Below are 22700 nucleotides of genomic sequence, written 5' to 3' on the forward strand. Positions count from 1 at the left end.
TATGCTTTTCCAGTAAATTCCAAACTAAATACATGTGTGATAGACCTATCCACGACAATTGAGTAGAAATTTCTTATAAAACATGTTTACTTTGAAAATATTTAAACCGGTGCATATTCTAGCAATCGACAACTCATGAACCTATTGAATCACCTCATAGGATGAGTTTGATCATTCCCCTTCCTTTCTGATGAAAACATGCATACTTCTCCTTTCTCTCTATATATTTAATGAAACTCAACCGCCACCATCAGCTTCCTCCGTATTCCCGTTGGTGAAGTAACATTCCTTACGATGTCCCCTTCCTTCTCAGAAACCCATCACAACACTGATCAATCGATCCTATCTTTTAGGGTTGACTATGCCCTAAATTTCACCATTTTCACAAGGTTTTCGTTTTATTTGACGCTGAAGCTATCGAAGATGGTGGGGTTGTTAGTGGAATGTCGGTCGAATGTGGATGGAGATCGGGTAAGGAAGGAGGAAGAAGATTCAATGGTGTCAGTGAAATAACAAACTCAACACATTAATCCAGCAACACATTAAACAATAGTTCTTTCTATTTTACGAATTTGCCATTAGATAAAAAAACACGTTTATAACTCCGAAAATCATCAAAATTAATACTCGGTACTCCGTATTAGAATTTGCGGCCTTGCGGGGCACTCTAATTAATTTCCAAAACGGCGCCTTTTTGGTGCAGCAGGCCACATGGTGCGGCCTGCTGCCATGTCAGCGAAAATAACGGAGCCAACTCGCGCAAAACGGGATTGAAAATCACGCGCTACCTAAACTAAATGAGTACAAAAAAGACGCGCAAAAATCCCAAAACCCTAAAACCCAGATCGCTCATTTATTGCGGCGAAACTCATTCTTCCAGAAGGGTGACAAAAACGAAGAAAATTCGATCTGAAATTCAAACATATTTATTTTCCAGAAATTCAAGAAGAACAATGGCAGAAGAATTACCTGATTCGCAAGAATCAATAGAGATAGAGGAAATTGAAGATTCATTGATGAATCTCGAAATCCAAACCAATAATAAGGTATTGGATCTGGAAGAATTTGAAGAATTTGATGTCAACAACGACATACAAGGTAAAATCTACATTTTATTTATCATTTAATAAGTAAAAAATATGAATGAACAAGTAATTCTATGAACAAGTAACCCGGAAATAAAATAGGGTTTAACAAGTAACCAATATAATATTGTGTGGTTACAAGTAATACAAATACACCATAATAAACCTCTATAATATACTAGGATTACAAGTAACCCCTATAATAAATGTGTAATAACAAAAAACAAGTAACCTATATAAACATTATGATTACCAGTAACCAGTATAATATACTACAATTACCAGTAACCCATAGTCCCTTATAATATACTAGAAAAAACAAGTAACCCCTATATTATACTACTAAAAACAAGTAATCTCTATAATATACTAGTAAAAACAAGTAACACCTGATTATATACTATGATTACGAGTAACCCTGATTCACTATAACAAGTAACTCTAAGACAAAAAACAAGTAACCTATATAAACATTATGATTACCAGTAACCAGTATAATATACTACGATTACCAGTAACCCTTAGTCCCTTATAATATACTAGAAAAAAACAAGTAACCCCTATAATATACTGGTAAAAACAAGTAATCTCTATAATATACTAGTAAAAACAAGTAACCCCTGACTATATACTATGATTACAAATAACCCTGATTCACTATAACAAGTAACCCTAGTGGTTTCTAACAAGTAACACCTATAATATATAAGTAAAAACAAGTAACCTGTAACCTCTATAATATACTAGTAAAGACAAGTAACCCCTGTTTATATACTAGTAAATACAAGTAACCCTGGTTCACTATAACAAGTAACCCCTGTTTATATCATTAATAACTAACAAGTAACTCCCTTGACAAAAATTGTAACAACAAGTAACTCTAAATTAAAAAGCTTACAAGTAACCCTATTGTACTCTAACAAGTAATTTCATATAATATCATCAATAACTAACAACAAGTAAATCTACTTTTAAACTTCTAAGTAACCCTAGTACTTTCTATCAAGTAACTTTTCCAAAACAAGTAATCTACTACTTATAAAAGTTTACAGGTAACCCAACTGCACCATAACAAGTAAACCACATATTATACAAGAAAAAATTATACAAGTAACCCTAGTGCAACAAGTAATCCTGTATATAACATATTGTATATTCTTAACTTTAACTTACAATATGCAGAATTGAATACAAGTCCAGGAGAAACAAGTCATAGTACATTGACAGAAGAAAGTGGAAATCAAGGTGAAATACAATTGGATGATATTGCAGGAAGTTTACTAGGTTTTACGGCCTCAACTTTGGATGAAATATATGAGCAATATAGGCTTCATGCTACGGTTGTAGGATTTAGTATAAGACATTCAACAACAAGATATACACAAGGAAAACACAGAGAAATCAAAGGAAAGGATTTTGTTTGTTCTAAAGAAGGATTCAGATGTGTACCAAAAGCTAAAAAAACACACCCTCCACAAATTGAAAACAAAAAAAAAAAGAACACATCAAGTGCCTGAAACTAGGACAGGTTGTCATGCATTCATTAGGGCAAAAAAAAACAAAGAAGGAATGTTTGTAGTTGAACAGCATGTTATAGCACATAACCATGAGTTGACAAGAAGTGTTTGGCAGCATTTACATAGATCAGAGAGAAAGATAACAGAAGAAAAGGCAAAAGTCATTGATTTAATGGCAGACAGTGGGTTAAGACCAGCAGATGCATATAGATTAATAAGTAGTGAAGCTGGTGGAGAAGAAATTGTAGGACATACTCTGACAGACCACTATAATTACATTTCAAGGAAGAAGATGAAAGAAATTCAGGGAGGTGATGCACAAACTGTAATAGATAAATTATACAAAAAGCAAGCAGAAGATGAAGATTTCTTTTTCAGGTAACTCATACATTTAATACCAGTAACTAAAGTCCTTCTTTTGAAACAAGAATTTACTACTTTCAGTTACTCTTATCACCAGAACAAGTAACCTCTGAATTTTTTTTTTCAGATTTAAGTTAGGAGGTGGTGAAAATGAAAACAAAGTGACTGCTATTTTTTGGAGAGATTCTGAAATGAAGGAAGATTTTCAAATTTATGGAGATGTTGTTGTATTTGATACCACATATAGGACAAACAAATATAATCTTATTTGTGCTCCTATTGTTGGTCTCAACAATCACTGGCTGAATGTAATGTTTGCCTGTGCTTTTATTGCTGATGAGAAAAAAGAAACTTTTGAGTGGGTGTTAGACACTTTTAAGAAGTCTATGGGTGGTAGTCAACCTGCTTCAATATTCACAGATCAAGACTTGGCAATGTCTAAAGCAATTGAAAAAGTAATCTCTGAACTTATAATCCCAGTAAAATAAATTATTTCAAGAATAAAGTATAATATATTTTCACTCTTGTAGGTCTATCCTCACTCAAGACACAGATTATGTATTTGGCATCTTATAAAGAATGCTGTATCAAGGTTTGGAGCACTGAAAAGAGATACATCATTCAAAGATGCATTCAACAAATGTCTTTCAGGATGTGTGAATGAGGAAGAATTTCAGGTAACCTCTATAACTATCTTATAAGTAACCACAAAACAAGTAACCATATAATATAAGTAACTTCAGTGATTTCTAACAAGTAATCTCTTATAAGTAAATCTAGTGATTTCTAACAAGTAACCCCTGATTCACTATAACAAGTAACCCTAGTGGTTTCTAACAAGTAACACCTATAATATACTAGTAAAAACAAGTAACCTCTATAATATAATAGTAAAGACAAGTAACCCCTGTTTATATACTAGTATATACAAGTAACCCTGGTTCACTATAACAAGTAACCTCTGATAATTTTATTAATAACTAACAAGTAACCTCTGATAATTTTATTAATAACTAACAAGTAACTCCCTTGACAACCTGCTTTTGAGTGGGTGTTAGACACTTTTAAGTAACACATATAATACAAGTAACATCAAAACAAGTAACACATATAATACAAGTAACATCAAAACAAGTAACCATATAATATAAGTAACCTAGTTACCTTCACTCAAATACAAGTAACTATTACATGTATCATAATACAAGTAACCATTACATGTAATATAATACAGGTAACCATTACAAGTATGAGGTTACTTGTAATGGATCTATGGTTACTTGTATAATGTTACATGTATAGTTAACAAGTAAACATTACATGTAATATAATACATTAGATTCAGGCATATATTTCAATTAATCTCAAAACAAGTAACCATATGATAAAAAGTAACCTAGTAACCTTCTCCCTAATACAAGTAACTATTACATGTATCATATTACAAGTAACCATTACATGTAATATAATACAGGTAACCATTACAAGTATGAGGTTACTTGTAATGGACCAATGGTTACTTGTATAATGTTACATGTATAGTTAACAAGTAACTATTACTTATAATTATAATTTAATACAAGTAACCATTACTTTATTTTTATTTTTAATTATTTGTATTTTTAATCAAAGACTAACTATTATTTCAAAATATAAAATTACAGACATGCTGGGATTCAATGATTGCAAAATACAAACTTGAAAACAATAAATGGTTCAAAAGGTTGTATGGTTTGAGACAAAAATGGTGTACAGCATTAAGTAAAGACTTTTTTTTCTGCTGGTATACTATCATCACAAAGAAGTGAAAGTGCAAATAATGCAGTTGGGTTTAAGGCGAACAAAAACACAAGCCTGACAGATTTCTTCAAAATTTTCAATCAAACAGTGAAGAGGTGGAGAAAGAATGAATCAGATGCTGATTTTAAATGTTCAAATTCAAACCCAACTTCAAGTATTCCTTTTATTGGATTACTTAAACATGCTTCAGAAGTATACACTCAAACCATTTTCAGATATTTTGAAACAGAATTCATGTACTCAATAGGATGCATAACCTATCATCATGCTACTGTGGGAGATTTATACTTTTATCAGGTTCAGATAGAGTATGATGAAAGTAGCAGACAGAAGGTTACATATAACAAAGCTCTAAATAGAATAGCATGTTCTTGCAAGAATTTTGAAGAAATTGGTTGGCTTTGTTATCATTGCATAAAGATCTTGCATCATCATAATGTGACAAGAATTCCTAACTTCTACATTTCATCAAGATGGTCTAAAATGGCAAAAGCACATGTCTGGAAAAAGAAAGATGATGCAGCTGAAAAAGAATCTCAGGCTGACAAATTAATGCCTTGGCGTCACACAATGGCAAGAAGAAGCTACAATCTACTTATAAAATGTCAAGAGCACAAAGAGACAAGAAATTTGGTAGAAGAACATTTCAAAATTATACAAGAGAAGGCAGATGAATTCAAGAAGGAATTGCAAAAGAATAAGGAGAAGGAAACCTCATCTGATCAACAGGAAGCTACAAGTAATCAACAGCAAACTTCAACTGATCACCAGGAAGAATCACCAGAAACAGAAATCCCTGCAGTCTTGGATCCAAAAAAAGCAAACACAAAAGGAAGAAGCAAAAGAATAAAAGGGCACTTTGAGAAAGGGAAGCAACCTAAAGCAAAGAAAACAAAAGCAATGCAAGCCAAAGGAAATTCCAGAGAATTTGGAACAATAACTCCAGTTTCAAACCCAAAATTATTTTAAGTTTTAACTATGTGATTGATACATACTGTAATTCTAGATTACAGTAATTAGACTATTTTATAAATATACATACTGCAATCAGACTCTTTTTGATCATATATATATACTGCAATTAAACATGTTTTATAATACAAGTAATAGTTATTTTTTAAATATACATACTGCAATCAGACTCTTTTTGATCATATATATATACTGCAATTAAACATGTTTTATAATACAAGTAATAGTCATTTTCAAATAACTAGTAAAAACAAGTAACCACCAAAACAAGTAACATACAAGTATTCACTAGTATATAATTAACCTTCCTATTATACATATAAGTAACAAGTAACTTTCCTCCCTTAGATTATTCATATAATACAAGTAACCTAACAAATACAAGTAACCCTGCTCCCCCCTCCTATTATTCATAAAAATACAAGTAACTCTTACTACAAGTAACAAATACAAGATTATTCATATAATACAAGTAACCTAACAAATACAAGTAACCCTGCTCCCCCCTCCTATTATTCATAAAAATACAAGTAACTCTTACTACAAGTAACAAATACAAGTAACCCTACTCAATCCTTTTATTCATCAAATTACAAGTAACCCTCCTCCCTCCTATTATTCATAAAAATACAAGTATAAGAACATTTATAAGTAAGCTAACTTTTACTACTAACTAAAACAAGTAAATCTTATAATTTGATAACCTTTCTTAAAAACATATATCAAACAAGTAACTGCATGTCATTAATATGTAACTTTTACTACTAAGTAAAACAAGTAACTCTGATAAATACAAGTAAAATAACAAGTACTAGAACTGTAATAATGTATATATAAAAATGAATAAAAACAGTATATATCCTACATATTACTACATACCACTATATTAAAAAAAAAAAAAAAGGACTGTAATAATGTATATATATAAAAATGTAAATACAAACTCGACTAAAAGTTTCCTAATTAAAATGATTTACAAATTCCTTACTTATTCCTTGAAGAACGCCTTTGAGCAGCCTCCTTAAAAGGAATAGCACCTTTCTTTTTCTTCGCCTCTTCTGCCATTTTCTCAACAGCAATAGTTGCAGCAACCAGTATGTCTTCTTCTGTCTTATCCTCTTTTTCTATCCCAATGGCATCATCTACTTCTTTTTCAGAAAACAATTTTTTTCCTTCACTAACATTTTTTTTCTTTCCTAGACTTCTCTTTTTGCTTTTAGATAGACTAGCCTTTTTAGCTTCCTTATTAGCCTTTGCGATTTTTTCATTAAGAATGACTTCAGAATAAATCTCTTCATTCTTATTAGCAAAATCAACCAAACTTTCTAAAACATCTTCTCTTCTTAGATTCAAATTGCACAATACCAGAGATGCACATATTTCTGCTCTAAAACGCCGTCTCTCCAATGCCTATAAAATAATATATGATAAAAAAAAAATTAAAGTAATTAACATAAAAATAGAAAACAGAAATAAATAAAAATAAAAAAATGTTTACCTCAGTCAAACCTTTACATCTAAAAGGTTTCCCTTCATATGTAGCAGAATGGTACAAACAAAACACTCCACAATCAAATGTCTCCACAGCACACTTTTGAGAGTCTAGTGGAATCATACGAATGTCAAAATTCTTCACAGCTTCTCCATTATCATGGCCTTTAAGAACCAAATATTTTGACATATACAGCCTCTGCAAAAAAAAATAATCAGTAAACAGAACAAGTAACAGCCAACAAAACAAGTAATCTAAAGACAAGTAACCTCAACCCAAAACAAGTAACCCCAAAACAAGTAACCCAAAGACAAGTAACCTCAATCCCAAAAACAAGTAATCTATAAAACAAGTAATCCATATAACAAGTAATCCCAAAAACAAGTAACTCATAAAATATATTCCATATAACAAGTAATCCATAAAACAAGTAACTCATAATAAGTAATTCCCAAAACAAGTAACAATAGCAAGTAATTCCATAACAAGTAATAAGTAACTCCCATAACAAGTAATTCCCATAGCAAGTAACTCCCATATCAAGTAACTCCCATAACAAGTAACTCCCATAACAAGTAACTATAAGTAACTCCCATAACAAGTAACTCCCATAGCAAGTAATTCCCATAACAAGTAACTCACATAGCAAGTAATTCCCAAAACAAGCAACTCCCATAACAAGTAACTCCCATAGCAAGTAATTCGCATAATAAGTAATTCCCATATTGAAAAACTAAAAAACAAGTAACAAGTAACTCATATTGAAAAACTAAAAAACAAGTAATATACCAAAAGTAACCACAGAACTAGTTACACTAAAAAAAGTAATCCATTTAATAAAATAATAAATAAATGAGCAAAAAAGAATATAATAATAATAAATAGAGAATCCAATATTGAATACTTACTATGTACCAAGTGAGGGTATAATACTCTGTGTGAAATTCATCAAAATTTGTTGAAATTTTCCATTTTTTTGCAGCAGCTTGCCCTTTTTTTGATTTGCCTTGTACTTGGACTTGCATTGAATAAGTTCGATTATCCAAATAGTCAACAGTTTCAGACATGAAATTTATGACAACAGTAGAATAATGTTGTCCATAGTAGATTGGTATGAAAATCTAAAAGAAAAAAAAACAGAGAATTAAAAAAAAACAGAGAATCAAACTAGTTATCAAGTTAACCTCTTAAAAATTAAGTGAACAGAACACTTACCAACACAGCATCAAACAATTCACAACATTTCACAGATTCCATCCACATATCCCATGCTCCAAATACTTCATTCTCATATAAGCATCCTTCTCCATTATATAAACAGCATAAAAGAGGCCACTGTATAAAATATAAAAAATAGTAAATATAAATAAATATAATTAAATTTTGAAAAATAAAAAAAGTAGTAAGCAAATTACCATATATTCACCACCAAAAAAGAGTCTTGGATTGTCATTATTTTGTTTATAAACCTCAACATAATTCAATAGGATAAAAAAACAATCCAAAATTCTGCTTGACATCATTTCCTTCTGAAACAACGTCAAAAATTCTTCTCGAGGTAAACTGTAGAACTCATTAAAATATACTAGGAGTTCCCTGTTCAAAAATAATCAAATAAGTAACAAACATAAGTAAGTGTTGAAACTGAAACAAGTAACTGCTGAAACAAGTAACTGCTGAAACAAGTAACTGTTGAAACAAGTAACTACTGACACAAGTAAATGCTGAAACAAGTAACTAATGAAACAAGTAACTAAAACAAGTACCTGCTAAAACAAGTAACTCCTAAAAAGAGTAACTAAATAAACAAGTAACACCATATAGTAACAGATACAAACAAGTAACAAAATAAAAAACAAGTAACTCCATAAACAACAAATATATAAAAAGTAACAAATATAAACCCAACACAATAAATAATCACATATAAATAACAAGTAACACCATGTAACAAAAACATATATCAAACAAATAACACAATAAGTGATACAATTTCAGAACATGCAACAAAAAAAACCATTAAACAAATTATGAGATCTTGACCGTTCCAAAGATTAACATGTCAGACAGTTAAAATAAAGTTATACTTACATAAATAAAAATAAAATAAAAAAAAAAACTTACGAATCAGACAGTTCTGAATAATTCTGAAGAAAACAATAATCAGCAACCATCAGCCGTAAACTCCTCATTCTTGATACTCTCTTGCAGTTAAGCCTCATAAATTTTGAGATTAACTGTAATTTATAACCACCATACGCACCACAGTTAATATCACAACTTATAAATTCAGCAGACTGTACAGCATTATCATCAGAAATTATATTCTTCTCACCATCAGGCCTCCCTTCATCATCCCAAAATTTCCTAAGAATCTTGTAAGATTCTTCAGGAGTACAACCAGCAACAAAACATGTCAACACTTCTTTTTTTTCTTTCTTTTCTTTCTTTTTTCCTTTTGGCTGAGTAGAATCCTTCTTTTTTTTTCCAGAATTTTTTTTCTCAGGATTTTTTTTCTGAGGTGCTTTTTTTTTGGGATCAGATGATTCTTTCAAGGTATCAACAGGCTGTTTATTAGAAGTAGCATCTTTCACAGAAGTCTCTTGTTGAGGCGCAACTTTGTCAGAGGCATTAATATCATTTCTTTGCAACTCTCTAAGCTCATGAATCCATTCTTTGGTTGAAAGATGAATTACTTCTTCAGGAGGATCTTGATTAATTACACTTTGATGAATGTTATCATGAGACGAACCATCAAAAACTCCTTGATCCAGAATAATCTCAGTTGGATTAATCTCAGTTGAAGCTATTTCTTGACTTGAAATCATAGCCAAACTTTCAAGACTTTGAAAAATATCTTGAGTTGATCCAACTTCAACATTCTCTTGACTGGATATTAAAACAATATCTTGGCTCGATTTAGCTCCAAAATTTCCTTGGCTACTTGTCAAAACAATGTCCTGACTTGAAACCACAGGACTGTAAACAACAATAGCTTTGTCATTTGTTTTACCAACTTCTGCATTTGAAGCAGAATCAACAGAAACTCCAACACCAGAACCTTCTTGTACCACAGCAGCAACAGTTCTTCCTTCTTCAGAATCATGAACCCCAATTTGTACATCAGCAGCAGCAGATCTTCCTTCTTCAGAATCATGAGGGGCATTTTCATTAATCTGTTCTAGATTAATAGAATGAACGATGTCCTCAACTACTTTTCTTTCACGAGAAGCACCCAATGGATCATCTGAACAAGGGACTTCTTCAACTGAAATTGGTTGAGCAGCAACATCTTTGATAAAATCCTGAAACCCACCAACAGGTAACTGACTTGCAATTGGTTCATTTTCAGGTTCAGGGCAAGCAAACAGTTTGAATGAAGGCATGTCATCAACAACTTTCTTCATTTCAATGTTTTGTTTCACAATCTTATCAATTTGATCCCAGAATGACTGATCATTATATATTGGATCTAATTGTGATAACACAGGAGATTTTTCCTTTTGAGGTTGTGGAGAATGTACTTTAGCAGGTTTCAATTCTTGCTTCATTGATTCAATGTAACGCTCAAATTGATACGACATTAACTTCATGTCCCTCTTCATGAACATGTAATTCTTTTCCACATCCTGCAATTACATCATAATAACAAATTAATAAAAAAAACAAAGTAACCAAAATAACATCATACAAGTAACACAAAAATAAGTAACAATAAAAATACTATACAGCAAAACAAGTAACCCATAAAATATCTATGCATTTTATATAACCATAAAAAAAGTAACACTCATATATAAAAACAAGTAACAATAAACATATTGTAAGCATAATAAATAACTCCTATTAGATAACAAGTAACTAATTATAAACATGTAACCCTTATGCACCCATTATAAGTAACCCGTGATTACATTACAAGTAACAACTAATTATAAAACAAGTAACCCCTCTACACTTTAAAAAGTAACATGTAATACCTAAACAAGTAACCTATAACAAGTAATGCCTAAACAAGTAACCTATAACAAGTAATGCCTAAACAAATAACCTATAACAAGTAATGCCTAAACAAGTAACCTATAACAAGTAATGCCTGAACAAGTAACCTATTAAAAAAAAATACCTATAACAAGTAATATCTAAATAAAAAAAACAAGTAACCTATAAAAAGTAATACCTAAACAAAAAAACAAGTAAAACACAAAAAATTATGAAAGTAACATGTAACCTATTCACAACATTTAAGTAATCCTCTATAAAAAAAAAACTAGCAAGAAAACTACTATTAATAAAAACAAGTAACACCAAAGAAAAAAACTATTAGGAAAAACAAGTAATATCAAATATAAAAACTAGTAATAAAAACAAGTAACAACAAATATAAAAACTAGTAATAAAAACAAGTAACAACAAGTAAGAAAACTATTAATAAAAACTAGTAATAAAAACAAGTAACAACAAGTAAAACTATTAATAAAAACTAGTAATAAAAACAAGTAACAACAAGTAAGAAAACTATTAATAAAAACAAGTAACTCCAAATAAAAAAACTAGTAATAAAAACAAGTAACAACAAATAAAAAACTAGTAATAAAATCAAGTAACAACAAATTAAAAAACTAGTAAGAAAACTCACATTATTTGCAATTTGACAAATTTCTTCATTTGTCTGAATTTCTGAAGGAATTTGAAATGCAACAACACGAGAAGAACCAGCAATATCCAAATTTTGCACAGCATCAACACTAGCAGAAACCGCTCCATCAACAACTCCGGCATCCAAATTTTGCTCAGCATCAGGACTTGCTCTATCTTCAACTTCGTCATCAGCTCCAACATCTTCAAATCCTTCATCTTCATCATCTTCATCTTGATCATCAAGATCATCTTGAACTGAAGAAGGCATATATTTCTCAACTATCTTTTCAAATTCAGAATCCTTCACAGTCATTCGTCTTTTTTTCAATACATTCTCACTGTCATTCTCATCCTGAGCCATAACAGAAGGATTGTACTTCTCAATGATTTTCTGAATCACATTTTCATCCCCAGCCAACTGTTCCTTAGCATGACCAATATAAAAATCAGCCTTCTTTAAGAAACGCCTTCTTTTGTATTGCTTTTCTTTTACTTCCTGTTCAGCAACACCTTGTTCAGCAACATCTACATCATTTTTTCTTTTCAAACTCTGTTTCTTTTTTTCTTTTTTCTCTTCATCTCCATCTTTTTTTCCTTCCTTTTTCTCTTCATTTTTCTTTTTTGAAATCAGACTTTCTCTCTTTTTTTCTTTCAAATCTTTTTTATTCTCTTCCTTTTTCTTGTCAACAGATTCTTTCTTTTTTCCCTTCTTTTTTTCTTCTTTTTGATTCCCAACCTTAACCTTCTCAACAGACTCAACCTTTTTTCCCTTCTTTTTTTCCTTCTTTTTTTCTTCTTTTTCATCTTTTTTCACAGGCTCATCTGCAGCAATAAAATCAGATATAGGATATGTATCCTCATCAAGAATTCCTTGACCATATAGTCCATTTTCCTTTACCAACCTATCTCTAAATGTTTCATCATTCCAATGCCTGATCAGGGGCAGTGAGCTATTAACAGAAAATCCTTCCACTTGAATCCTATGAAAATAACAAATCTGAAGTAACAAAATACATCCAGGCACATACTTTTGTGTAGCAGAACAATTTGCCAATTTGTCACACAAATCATCCAAGACATATTGACACCAGTTGTACTCCTTGATCTGCTTAGTATCCTCCAAAGCAAAAACCAATTTGAAGTCAGCTGATCTATTTGATGTTGGAGCAAGTAATGTAACCATTGAATACATGACAAAACATTTTTTAAATTCATCATTCCCTTTTTGCATCTCCTTGTCATTTAACATCTTATTCAACAAAAGAGGAACAGATATATCTAATGATTTAGACCCATATAACTTCCTCCAATTTGTCTTCAAATCAGAATGCTGCCTTTTAATAGAAATAGGAACAGATGTTGCTCCCATTGGTATCTTAAATACATCATGAACATCAGCAGCTGTAAGCTGAAAACTCTGTCCATTAGGCAAGTCAAGCTTACAATTTTCAGCATCAAATGAACTACAGAGCCAACGAACCATTTCTGTTGGAAATGAATTCAATTTAATCAATTGTAAACTCCCAAAACCAATAGCTTTTACAGCATTAACTTGATCAACACTTAATTTCTTAAACAACTCCATAACACCAGCAGGTCTACTACGCAAAACAATTTCATCATCCCTAAAACAAAAAAATGAAAATAAAGTGTAACATTAAAATGACAGAATAAGTAACATCATAAAAAAAATAAAACCTTAACAAGTAACACCCACTTTTATATAACAAGTAACACCTACAATCTTTAAAAAGTAAACAAGTAACCCATAAAAGATTAAAACCTTAACAAGTAACACCTTAACAGAGTACTTAACATGAAACACCTTAACAAAGTACTAACCTTAACAAGTAATACCTTTATTACTTTTATATAACAAGTAACACATACAATATTTATTATACAAACAAGTAACACCTAAAAAAATCTATCAATAAATTTTATATAACCATAAAACAAGTAACAATCAAATAAGTAATCTTCATATAAAACAACCCTAACAAGTAAAATTTATATAAGATCTCCACCACAATCTACAAATAAACAGTAACACCTTTAATACTTTTATCACTGCTATACAACATGTAACACTCTAACAATTAACACTCTAACAAGTAACATTCATTTAATACTTTATCACTCCTATACAACAAGTAACACCTATAAAACAAGTAACCATTCACAAATAACAATAAACTCAGACAAAATTAATTCAATAAATTAATATTAAGCAATAAAAAAGGTGGCAAAAATATAATAAATAAAAAAACTCAAATTCAAATAAATAAACTCAAATTCAAAAATATATTAAACAATAAATAAAAAAACTCAAATTCAAAAATATAATAAAGCACAATTAATTAAAGAAGAATATTTCATACCTCTGGCTACTTTCAACTTTTACAACTTCGATAACTTGACTAGAAGTTGCAGCAGGTTTACGACCTCTGCGGGATCGTCTACTCACAATTGCAGGTTTAATCTCAACATCAGGTTTATCTTCTTCCACATCATCCATAGGATTGACATTATCAGAAGGTGGCTGACCAACATTCTCATCAACTTCTTTTGTAATTTCAGCATTCAAATCCACAACATTCAAATCTTCACCCTGCTCTTCTTCTAAATCATCTTCATTAAGAATATCCCTACCCCTTTTCCTTAGAACTCTACCAACTTCAACTTCTTTAGATGGTTCATTCAAATTAGCATTTGATTCCTCCATAACTACTTCAGTAGGTTTATTCAAACCTTGACTTTGTTCTTCCTGTGTATCATTCAATTCTTCTGTTGAATCAACAAAATAATATCAGCAACACTTCATAAATAATTCCAAGAAACAACTAACAACTGAAAATAAACTATCAATCAAACCATATCATATAAGTAATCCTCTATATACCAAACAACCTAAAAAGTAACACCTATAAAATACATCCACTATAACCAGTATAACAAGTAACACCTATAAAAAAACATCCGTTATAACCCCTATAACAAGTAACACATATAAAATACATCCATAAGTAACACATATAAAATACATCCATAAGTAACACATATAAAATACACATAACAAGTAACACCTATAAAATACATCCATTATAACCCCTATAACAAGTAACACATATATAATACATACACTATAAGAGTAACATTTACAAGTAACCCTCATATAACAAGTAACACATATATCATTTACAAGTAACCCTCATATCAAGTAACACTCATATAAGAATTTAATCAATCACAACATATTCACTCTTATATAACAAGTAACAACTACGAAAAAATGAACCATTCACAAAGTAACAACTTAATTAAGCATCTCCAACAACAGAACAAAGTCTAAACCTAAAAATCGAAAAAATAACAACAATAACAATCATAAGAATACAAGTAACCTTTAAAAAACAATAAATAAAGAAATAAAACAATAGAAAAAGAAATAAACCAACAAATTAAACATGTATCACTTCAAACAATTGGGCGAAATACATATAATCAACAAATTAAACACTAGCAAAATATGACGATAAAAAATTGGGCGAAATACATATAATCAACAATCGCAAAAACAACAATAATGTCAAAATTCATGAAAAAATTACGACAATAATGTCAAAATTCATGAAAATATAAAAATTAGGGTTTAAAAATTACCTGATTCAGAAACTTTCTGACAAGAAGATGATCGTTTCTTACCCTTAGGATGAATAATCTTCAATTTAACCATAATTCGAAAATGTAATAATTTTAAAGAAAATTTAGAGATGAGAAAGAGAATTTAGAGAGAAAATTAAGAACAAACGAAGAAAAAATGGCGGTTGATTAGACTTCCATGTATAATAATGGCGGTTTGGGGAAGTGGGAAACTGGCATCGTTTCAAAAAAAAGAAAAAAAAACTGAAAAATTCAAATAAAACGGTTGAATATGTAAAATAACGGGGAACGAAATGGGCCCGTTATTTTTTTATTCAAAGTCCGTTATTTTTTTGGGCCTTAATAGAATGGGCCCGTTATGTATGCTGGCCACACCATGTGGCCAGCCACATACAAAAAGTTGTGTTTCCAAAATTGCTCACCTACGCATCCGCAGATTCCGCACTAGCGCCCTGCTCTGCTCTCACTCAAATCCACCCAACCAATTCTCCGACGAAATCCCCATTTTCTCTCTCATCCTTCCACCGATGCCGGCGGCATACTCAACAACGACGACAACCCCAATTCATTCAAGCCGGAGGTCTTGGAAATCACTCTCACCACCACCCAAAATTGATTTCCCAATTCGCAAAACCCCAATAAAGTAAAAGCAAAATCCAAATTAGGGCAAAAAAACAACAATGGATTTCCTAGAATTAGAAGGAATTGAAGGATTAAGATGGGCATGGAATTCATGGCCGACTTCGAAATCCGAGGCAACTTCTCTGGTAATCCCACTTTCAATTATGTGTACTCCATTAGCTTTAATGGAGTCTTCTGAGCTTCCTGTGTTAGAATATGAACCCTTGATTTGTATCAAATGTGGGGCAATTTTGAACCCTTATGCTCGGGTTGATTATCAATCGAAGATTTGGCATTGCCCTTTTTGTCATAATAAAAATGGGTTTCCTAAATCGTATGCTGGGATTGGTGAAAATAATCTTCCTGCTGAACTTTTTCCTACTTATAGTGCTGTTGAATATCAGTATCAGTTTAGTAATTTAGGGGGTGGAAATGGGTTGTCCTCTTCCTCTTCATCTAGCTCGATTCCGTCGATGTTAGCCGGGGCGGTTGATTCGAAACCCGGGCCGGCTTTCGTGTTTGTGGTGGATCTTTGTACGCCGGAGGATGAGCTTAGGGCGCTTAAGAAGGAGTTGTTGCATGTGATCTCTTTATTGCCCGAGAATACATTGGTGGGATTGGTTACTTTTGATTCAATGGTTAGAGTTCATGATTTGGGGTTTGCTGATTGTAATAGGGTTGTGCTCTTTCAAGGTAGCAGAGATCTCACCTCAACTCAGGTAAATTTATGTTTATCTGCTGCTACAAATTTCACTGAATTATCATTCACTCTGATTTGTTCCTATGTTTAGCATTGGTTGGGAAACTAATTAATTGTTCTATTTAAGTTAATTATGTGAATTGCTTGTTTATTGAATCATGGGTGAAAGTCGGTGACTTGGAATTTTGTTTTGTTTTCTATTGTTCTAGAGTGATGCCTGGACTTTTTTCTTCAATGATGTACCTAAAAGATTATGACTAGAGTTTTTTTTAAAAATGTTAATCTCCTAGATGGCTTCTGAATAAGTTGAATATGATTGTATCACTTTTATGACGTTGTCAATAGGTCTCTGCAGTATTCAAATTACCATTTTTACACATAAAGAGTTGGGTTTGGAAACTGTAGTTTAGAATTGGGAAGCTTTAACAGCTGTGCAGTTTACTCGTTTGGCTTATATGGTATGAGGTTATAAATTAAGAGAATGGTAGGTGTTTGTGTGTAGTTTGGCATGGAGTATCCCATGTGAATGTAAACTGCAATGTATCTCTACCTACAAACCTGTACTTTCTTTCATACATTTCCTTGAAGTGGTTATGATTAATGCAAGAGTTTGAAGAATCCATACCTCATTGGTGATGACCTCTATCAAGGTTCCATCTTTTGCAAGACGGGGGTTAGGATTTAAAGGCTTCCCCTGCAGCTGCAAAGAGGTGTCATTGACTATAGTGTCTATGGCCTCATTTGTCCATTTGATATCTTGACTTACTTCTCCTCTAAAAAAATAATTGTAGGACACTTCAGTGCGGAAATTTATCTATTTCACTGTAATAAAAGTTTGGAAATTTTGCTCAATATGAAAACTTTTGACTTTGTCAAAAAGGATCGAAGTTCCTACTTTTAGAGTGTTTATAGAGAATAGTGAGTAGAATGTAGCTCTGTAGGGTTTTAAGACAACTCTTTTTGGTAATTTCAAAAGAGTAAGAAGATCTCATGCATGTTGTTATAATAGATCTCAGTCATAAGCAATCATATACCTTTTCATGCGTGCAGCAAAATTTATTAGAGAGAGAGAGAGAGATAGATTCTGCCCTTTTCATAATTCTAGCTATCTAGTTTTAAGATATTAGATCGTGTCGTGTGGACTACATTTGGAGTATTCTTATTTGTTATTAATTAAAGTGACAAGGAAGAATGCATCAAGAGGATATCATTTTTTATGATTGAGATCCTTTATCAATATGTGTATGAGATCCATACATCATATTGTTGTTTCCACAAAATAGTTTCATCAAAACCCTGCAAGCTTTTGCATAGTTAAGGCTTAAGAGCTTATGCTGTAGCTTCCTCGTCTAGGAGTGTAGCAAAGTAAAAATGGCCTTTGTGTGTCTTTCAGGTCACCTGATGATGGATAATGTAGAATCTATTGCTTATGTTCAATTATTTACAATTTAAGCTTCAGAAACTGGTAGTCCAGTGGCCTATGGGAAAATGTCGACAATTGAAAGTTGCATTATGTTACTTCCATCTGAATTCGTGTTGGTGAAAGCGGAATGAGCTATTTAATAATTTCATTTCTAAGATTATTTCTTATGTTATGTATCACCCTCAGATTCAACAACTTCTTCAATTTCCAACCATGAAACAACCTTACCTTGGGAAGACCACAGTTGTCCAAAAGCAAGGCTTTCTGTTACCAGTGTCAGAATGTGAATTTATTGTCACTACAGCAATTGAAGAGATATGCTCTTCAGGAATTGTTGCTCGTGGTCATCGCTCTCTGAGGGCTACTGGAACTGCAATATCTGTCGCAGTTGGACTCATAGAAGGATGTTCAGTGAGAACTGGTTCCAGGGTTATGGTCTTTACATCTGGGCCAGCAACTATTGGCCCTGGCATTGTAGTGGAGTCTGATTGTAGCTATTCAATAAGAAATCACCGAGAGCTGATAAATGGTCATGCAACCTTTTTCGAAAAGTCTTGCAGTTTTTATAAGAAAATCACTCAGCGATTATGTGATGCTTCTGTAGTTCTTGATTTGTTTGCTTGTTCTTTGGATCAAGTGGGAGCAGCAGAGTTAAAGGCCCCAGTTGAAAGGTCAGGTGGATTTATGATGCTCGGAGAAGTATTTGACTCAGATCATTTTAAGAAATGTTTACATCACCTATTTAAATGTGACAACAATGGGAACCTGAAGATGTGTTTTGATGCATCTATTGAAGTGGTGACAACTAATGATGTAAAGATTTGTGGTGCCCTAGGTCCATGTGTGTCTCTTCGGAAGAGGAATAGTCTAGTGAGTGACAATGAGATTGGGGAAGCTTCTACTAAAGCATGGAAATTGTGCTCTCTGACAAACAAGACATGCATTGCGTTTTTCTTTGAAGTTAATGACAGTCAGAAAGTTGAACCTGGCTCTGCATTTTTTATTCAGTTTATTACCCGTTACCGATATGGAGCAACTGGGATCCGGAGAAGGGTGACAACTGTAGCAAGAAGGTGGGCGGGGAAGAATTCACCGGAGATTTCTGCTGGATTCGATCAAGAAGCTGCAGCCGCTGTCATGGGCAGGCTTGCAATTGACAGAGCAGAGAGGCATTTTGTTAGAGATGTCATCAGGTGGCTGGATGATAATTTAATAAGATTTGCTTCCCAGTTTGGAGACTACATTCAAGAAGACCCGTCTTCATTTCGCCTTTCATCAAACTTCTCTCTGTATCCTCAATTTATGTATTATCTAAGAAGATCCCAGTTTATCAATGTATTTAACAGCTCTCCAGATGAGACAGCTTTCTTTACATTGATGTTGAATCGTGAAGGAGTGGTTGGTTCTATGATCATGATTCAACCAACACTTTTCCAATATTCATTTGAGGGCCCACCTATTCCGGTCCTCTTAGATATTTGCTCCGTGTCTCCTGATGTAATTTTGCTTTTTGATTCATACTTCTATGTTGTCATTCACTATGGCTCGAAGATTGCACAGTGGCGGAAACTTGGTTATCACAAGGACCCCAATCATGAGACTTTCAGAAAGTTGTTGGAAGCACCTGAACTGGATGTAGATCAACTTATTACCGAACGGATGCCAGTTCCTAAAGTCATCAGATGTGACCAGCACAGTAGTCAGGCTAGGTTTCTTCTCGCCAAGTTGAATCCTTCTGTTACCCATAATACAAAGTATGCTGACGGCTCAGAAATCATTTTGACCGATGATGTGAGTTTGCAAGTTTTCATGGATCACTTACAAGAATTGGCAGTGCAAGGATGATGAAAAATTCATAATCATTCCAGGTTTCTTCTCCTGTTTTCCTTGTATGAATCTGCCTTTTTTTAATGAAAAAAATCATCAGATATGGTGCTTGTCAGAGAGGGGAATTTCCTGTTCATTATTTTCAACCATTGGGAAAGGAGAGGACATTTGCCCTTTCCTTCTTATGTATCCAGTGATTTGATTGTTAAATCAGACATTCAAATATACCATACCAACTCATTTTGTAAAAAAGCCTTCAGGTATTGCACTCATAAGGCGTGAATAGAATATTATTCACTAGTTTTTCATTTTGGGTTCAGGTACAGAAACTGTATTGGTTCAAAATAGGCAAAATGCTTAGAATTGACATTTTTCTCTCTTTTTTGGGGGCACACCACAAGGCTGACTATTTGGGTATGAAGGTATTTTTATTTTACCCATTTGCCGACTTCTTGTCATCCAGAGTTTCGGATGCAGCTATTGTCAATCCATGAATTGTGTATGAACCTGATGCAGCTGCCTTGGGATTGTATTACTTTATTGGGTCAAGGTAATTACTTTTGTGCTTAGATATATTGATGTAGATTTACCCAACTCATTTTTAGTTGCTAAAGGAACTTGCATGCTGAAATGTAGAACATCACAAGGCCAAGCCCTCATATCTGGTTCTTCTGAGAGTTGTATATATGTCTAGTTGTATCTTCCAGGTTATGGTTTAGCATAATAGGGGTTATAGTTAAAAATGATAAGAAGGCAAATACAATTTTTTATTTCCCTCTCTTTCTTTTATTTTGACTAGGGCAGCTAACGCGCGCGATGCGCGCGTCATAGCTAGCCATATCTTGAAGGTTTTTTTGGTTTGGCTTTTAAATCACAAAATTAGTTAAATTAACAATAAGAGAAAATATGTAATCAACTATATTTAGGTGGTATAAATGTTCAAGACAACTAACATTTATGAAAGCATAAAAGTACATAAATGTTTTAGAGGGTATAGTTGTCTAAACACTATTCATTAAAATAGCATCTACATATTAATGAGGGTATGTATGTAAATACACATTTTGAAGGGTATAATTAGCATTACACTATTCATAAGAGTATGTTTCTACTTTTTATAAGGTAGGGATAAAAGGGAGAATATCTGTGGCACTGCAAATGTGTATAATTTAGTTGTGATTGAATGCTGCAACGTGTATAATGTATTTCCTTCGTCCCACAGATAATGTAGGAGGAGGACCCATGGATGTGGGGGTGGAAGGGGGAATTGACAAAAAGAAAGTTGGTGGGTAGCTGTGGGTTCCAACTTTAGTGAAAAGGTTGAGAGGAAAACCATACCAGATTATAGCTGTAGGATGGAGGGAGTGTTAGGCACTCAGCTTTGCTCATGATTCTTACAGTCATACTAGATTGCTAGTAGAAATTGTTGCACTTACTTTCGGAGTCTTGGTCGTTTTATTTTGCAGGGGACAGGGAAAGTAATTGCATTGGCACCTCAGTTTCAGTTCTCATGTCGTTTCATTTGGTGCATCTCTGTATCAAGTGGCTCAAAAGAAGACTGTGCGCCTGCTCATGTCAAAATGCAATCTAAGCTGTATATTCGTACAAATTAATGTACCAGTTCCCGTTTTGGATCATCTGGTGATACTCCAGAGTTTATAGAAGCTGTTCATTATTATTTATCTGAGATGGATCTTGTAATCGCCCAAATAAGTGTGTTTTTTGCCTTTTTGGTTCCCCTTTTGATTTACTCAATTTGTTCTTCAGTTTGTGGAGAAAACATCTGCTGCTATCAAATCTTCAGGCTATGTTTTTTTTCCCCTATTGTGTCCTTACCAAATAAGGAAGTGTTACAATCACTAAACAAAAAATGTTGTGATTAATATGAACGGAGGAAGTATTATTTAATGAAGTCATCCGTCTTATCAAATAATAAAAAATTATGTAACAAATTCGTTATCGAGTCATGTGTAAGCCGCTAATTGAGGAGTATAAAACCACATTGAGGGCCTTTTTGGCATTGTTTTTTTTTTTTAATTATTTATTTTTTCAATTTTCGGTTTTTTTTTTTCACCATATTCTTACTCCAGCCATTTGATCGATATTCCAAAAAATTAAAAAAAACAAATCGACACTTTTAAGGAAAAAAAAACTCAATCCCTCACCTGTCGTGGAGCGCACCCCCTCTCTCTCAATGCCACCATGCTCAGTCTGCAACGCCTCCAATGCCGCCTCCCAACTGTGGAAACCTTAAGCAGCAGCAATCAATTCCTTTATAGAGGCTAATTTGCCCTAATTCATTTTTTTTTAAAAAATTAAGGTTTATTTACGCTGATTTGATTGGCCTTTTAGGTAAGGTAAAACTATTAATTTGGGTTTTGTACATACTTCGTATAATCGATGAAACAATAAATTATTTTGTAAATAAGTTGGGATGGACAGTATATCCCTTTATCTTTACCCAATACTCATTTTTTGGGTCAAATTTTGACTGTAAATTACCGTTCATTTATAAGAGATATACATGTGAGATCTTGTTAAATTCATCTCATTACATATTTGATTTATACGAAATATTACAATTTTATAATTTTTA

The 22700-nt window shown here is 32.5% G+C and overlaps 2 protein-coding genes and 1 pseudogene across 2 annotated transcripts; 2 read left to right on the plus strand and 1 right to left on the minus strand.

Annotated features, from left to right (window-relative positions):
• The first annotated feature begins 2774 nt into the window (after positions 1 to 2774).
• Positions 2775 to 5734, plus strand: LOC145600880 (protein FAR1-RELATED SEQUENCE 5-like; annotated as a pseudogene).
• A 613-nt stretch (positions 5735 to 6347) lies between these two features.
• On the minus strand, positions 6348 to 15373 carry LOC145600261 (uncharacterized). The gene is made up of 8 exons (XM_081656187.1): positions 14252 to 15373; positions 11869 to 13495; positions 9354 to 10858; positions 8645 to 8825; positions 8445 to 8564; positions 8138 to 8350; positions 7236 to 7427; positions 6348 to 7147 (listed from the first exon to the last, which is right to left on the minus strand). Exons 1-8 carry the CDS (start codon positions 14593 to 14595, stop codon positions 6722 to 6724), a joined length of 4608 nt encoding a protein of 1535 aa, XP_081512313.1. The 5' UTR covers positions 14596 to 15373; the 3' UTR covers positions 6348 to 6721.
• Positions 15374 to 15971: 598 nt separating this feature from the next.
• LOC145602508 (protein transport protein SEC23 G-like) lies at positions 15972 to 21939 on the plus strand. The gene is made up of 3 exons (XM_081658701.1): positions 15972 to 16873; positions 18464 to 20654; positions 21571 to 21939. The coding sequence occupies exons 1-2, from the start codon at positions 16214 to 16216 to the stop codon at positions 20120 to 20122; spliced, it is 2319 nt and encodes a 772-aa protein (XP_081514827.1). The 5' UTR covers positions 15972 to 16213; the 3' UTR covers positions 20123 to 20654; positions 21571 to 21939.
• Positions 21940 to 22700: the final 761 nt, after the last annotated feature.

The sequence above is a fragment of the Chenopodium album genome, chromosome 21 (assembly GCF_948465745.1).
Source record: "Chenopodium album chromosome 21, dcCheAlbu1.1, whole genome shotgun sequence".
NCBI classification, from domain to species: Eukaryota; Viridiplantae; Streptophyta; class Magnoliopsida; order Caryophyllales; family Amaranthaceae; genus Chenopodium; species Chenopodium album.

Bases quoted from the DNA above. Each gene is read 5' to 3' on its own strand.
- LOC145602508 (XM_081658701.1), top strand. From the start codon at position 16,214: ATGGATTTCCTAGAATTAGAAGGAATTGAAGGATTAAGATGGGCATGG. The intron at 16,874-18,463 runs GTAAATTTATGT...TATCACCCTCAG, and splicing joins GAGATCTCACCTCAACTCAG to ATTCAACAACTTCTTCAATT.
- LOC145600261 (XM_081656187.1), bottom strand. From the start codon at position 14,595: ATGGAGGAATCAAATGCTAATTTGAATGAACCATCTAAAGAAGTTGAA. The intron at 8,826-9,353 runs GTAAGTTTTTTT...ATTTTTGAACAG, and splicing joins TATTCAGAACTGTCTGATTC to GGAACTCCTAGTATATTTTA. The intron at 8,351-8,444 runs GTAAGTGTTCTG...TTTTTCTTTTAG, and splicing joins AATTGTTTGATGCTGTGTTG to ATTTTCATACCAATCTACTA.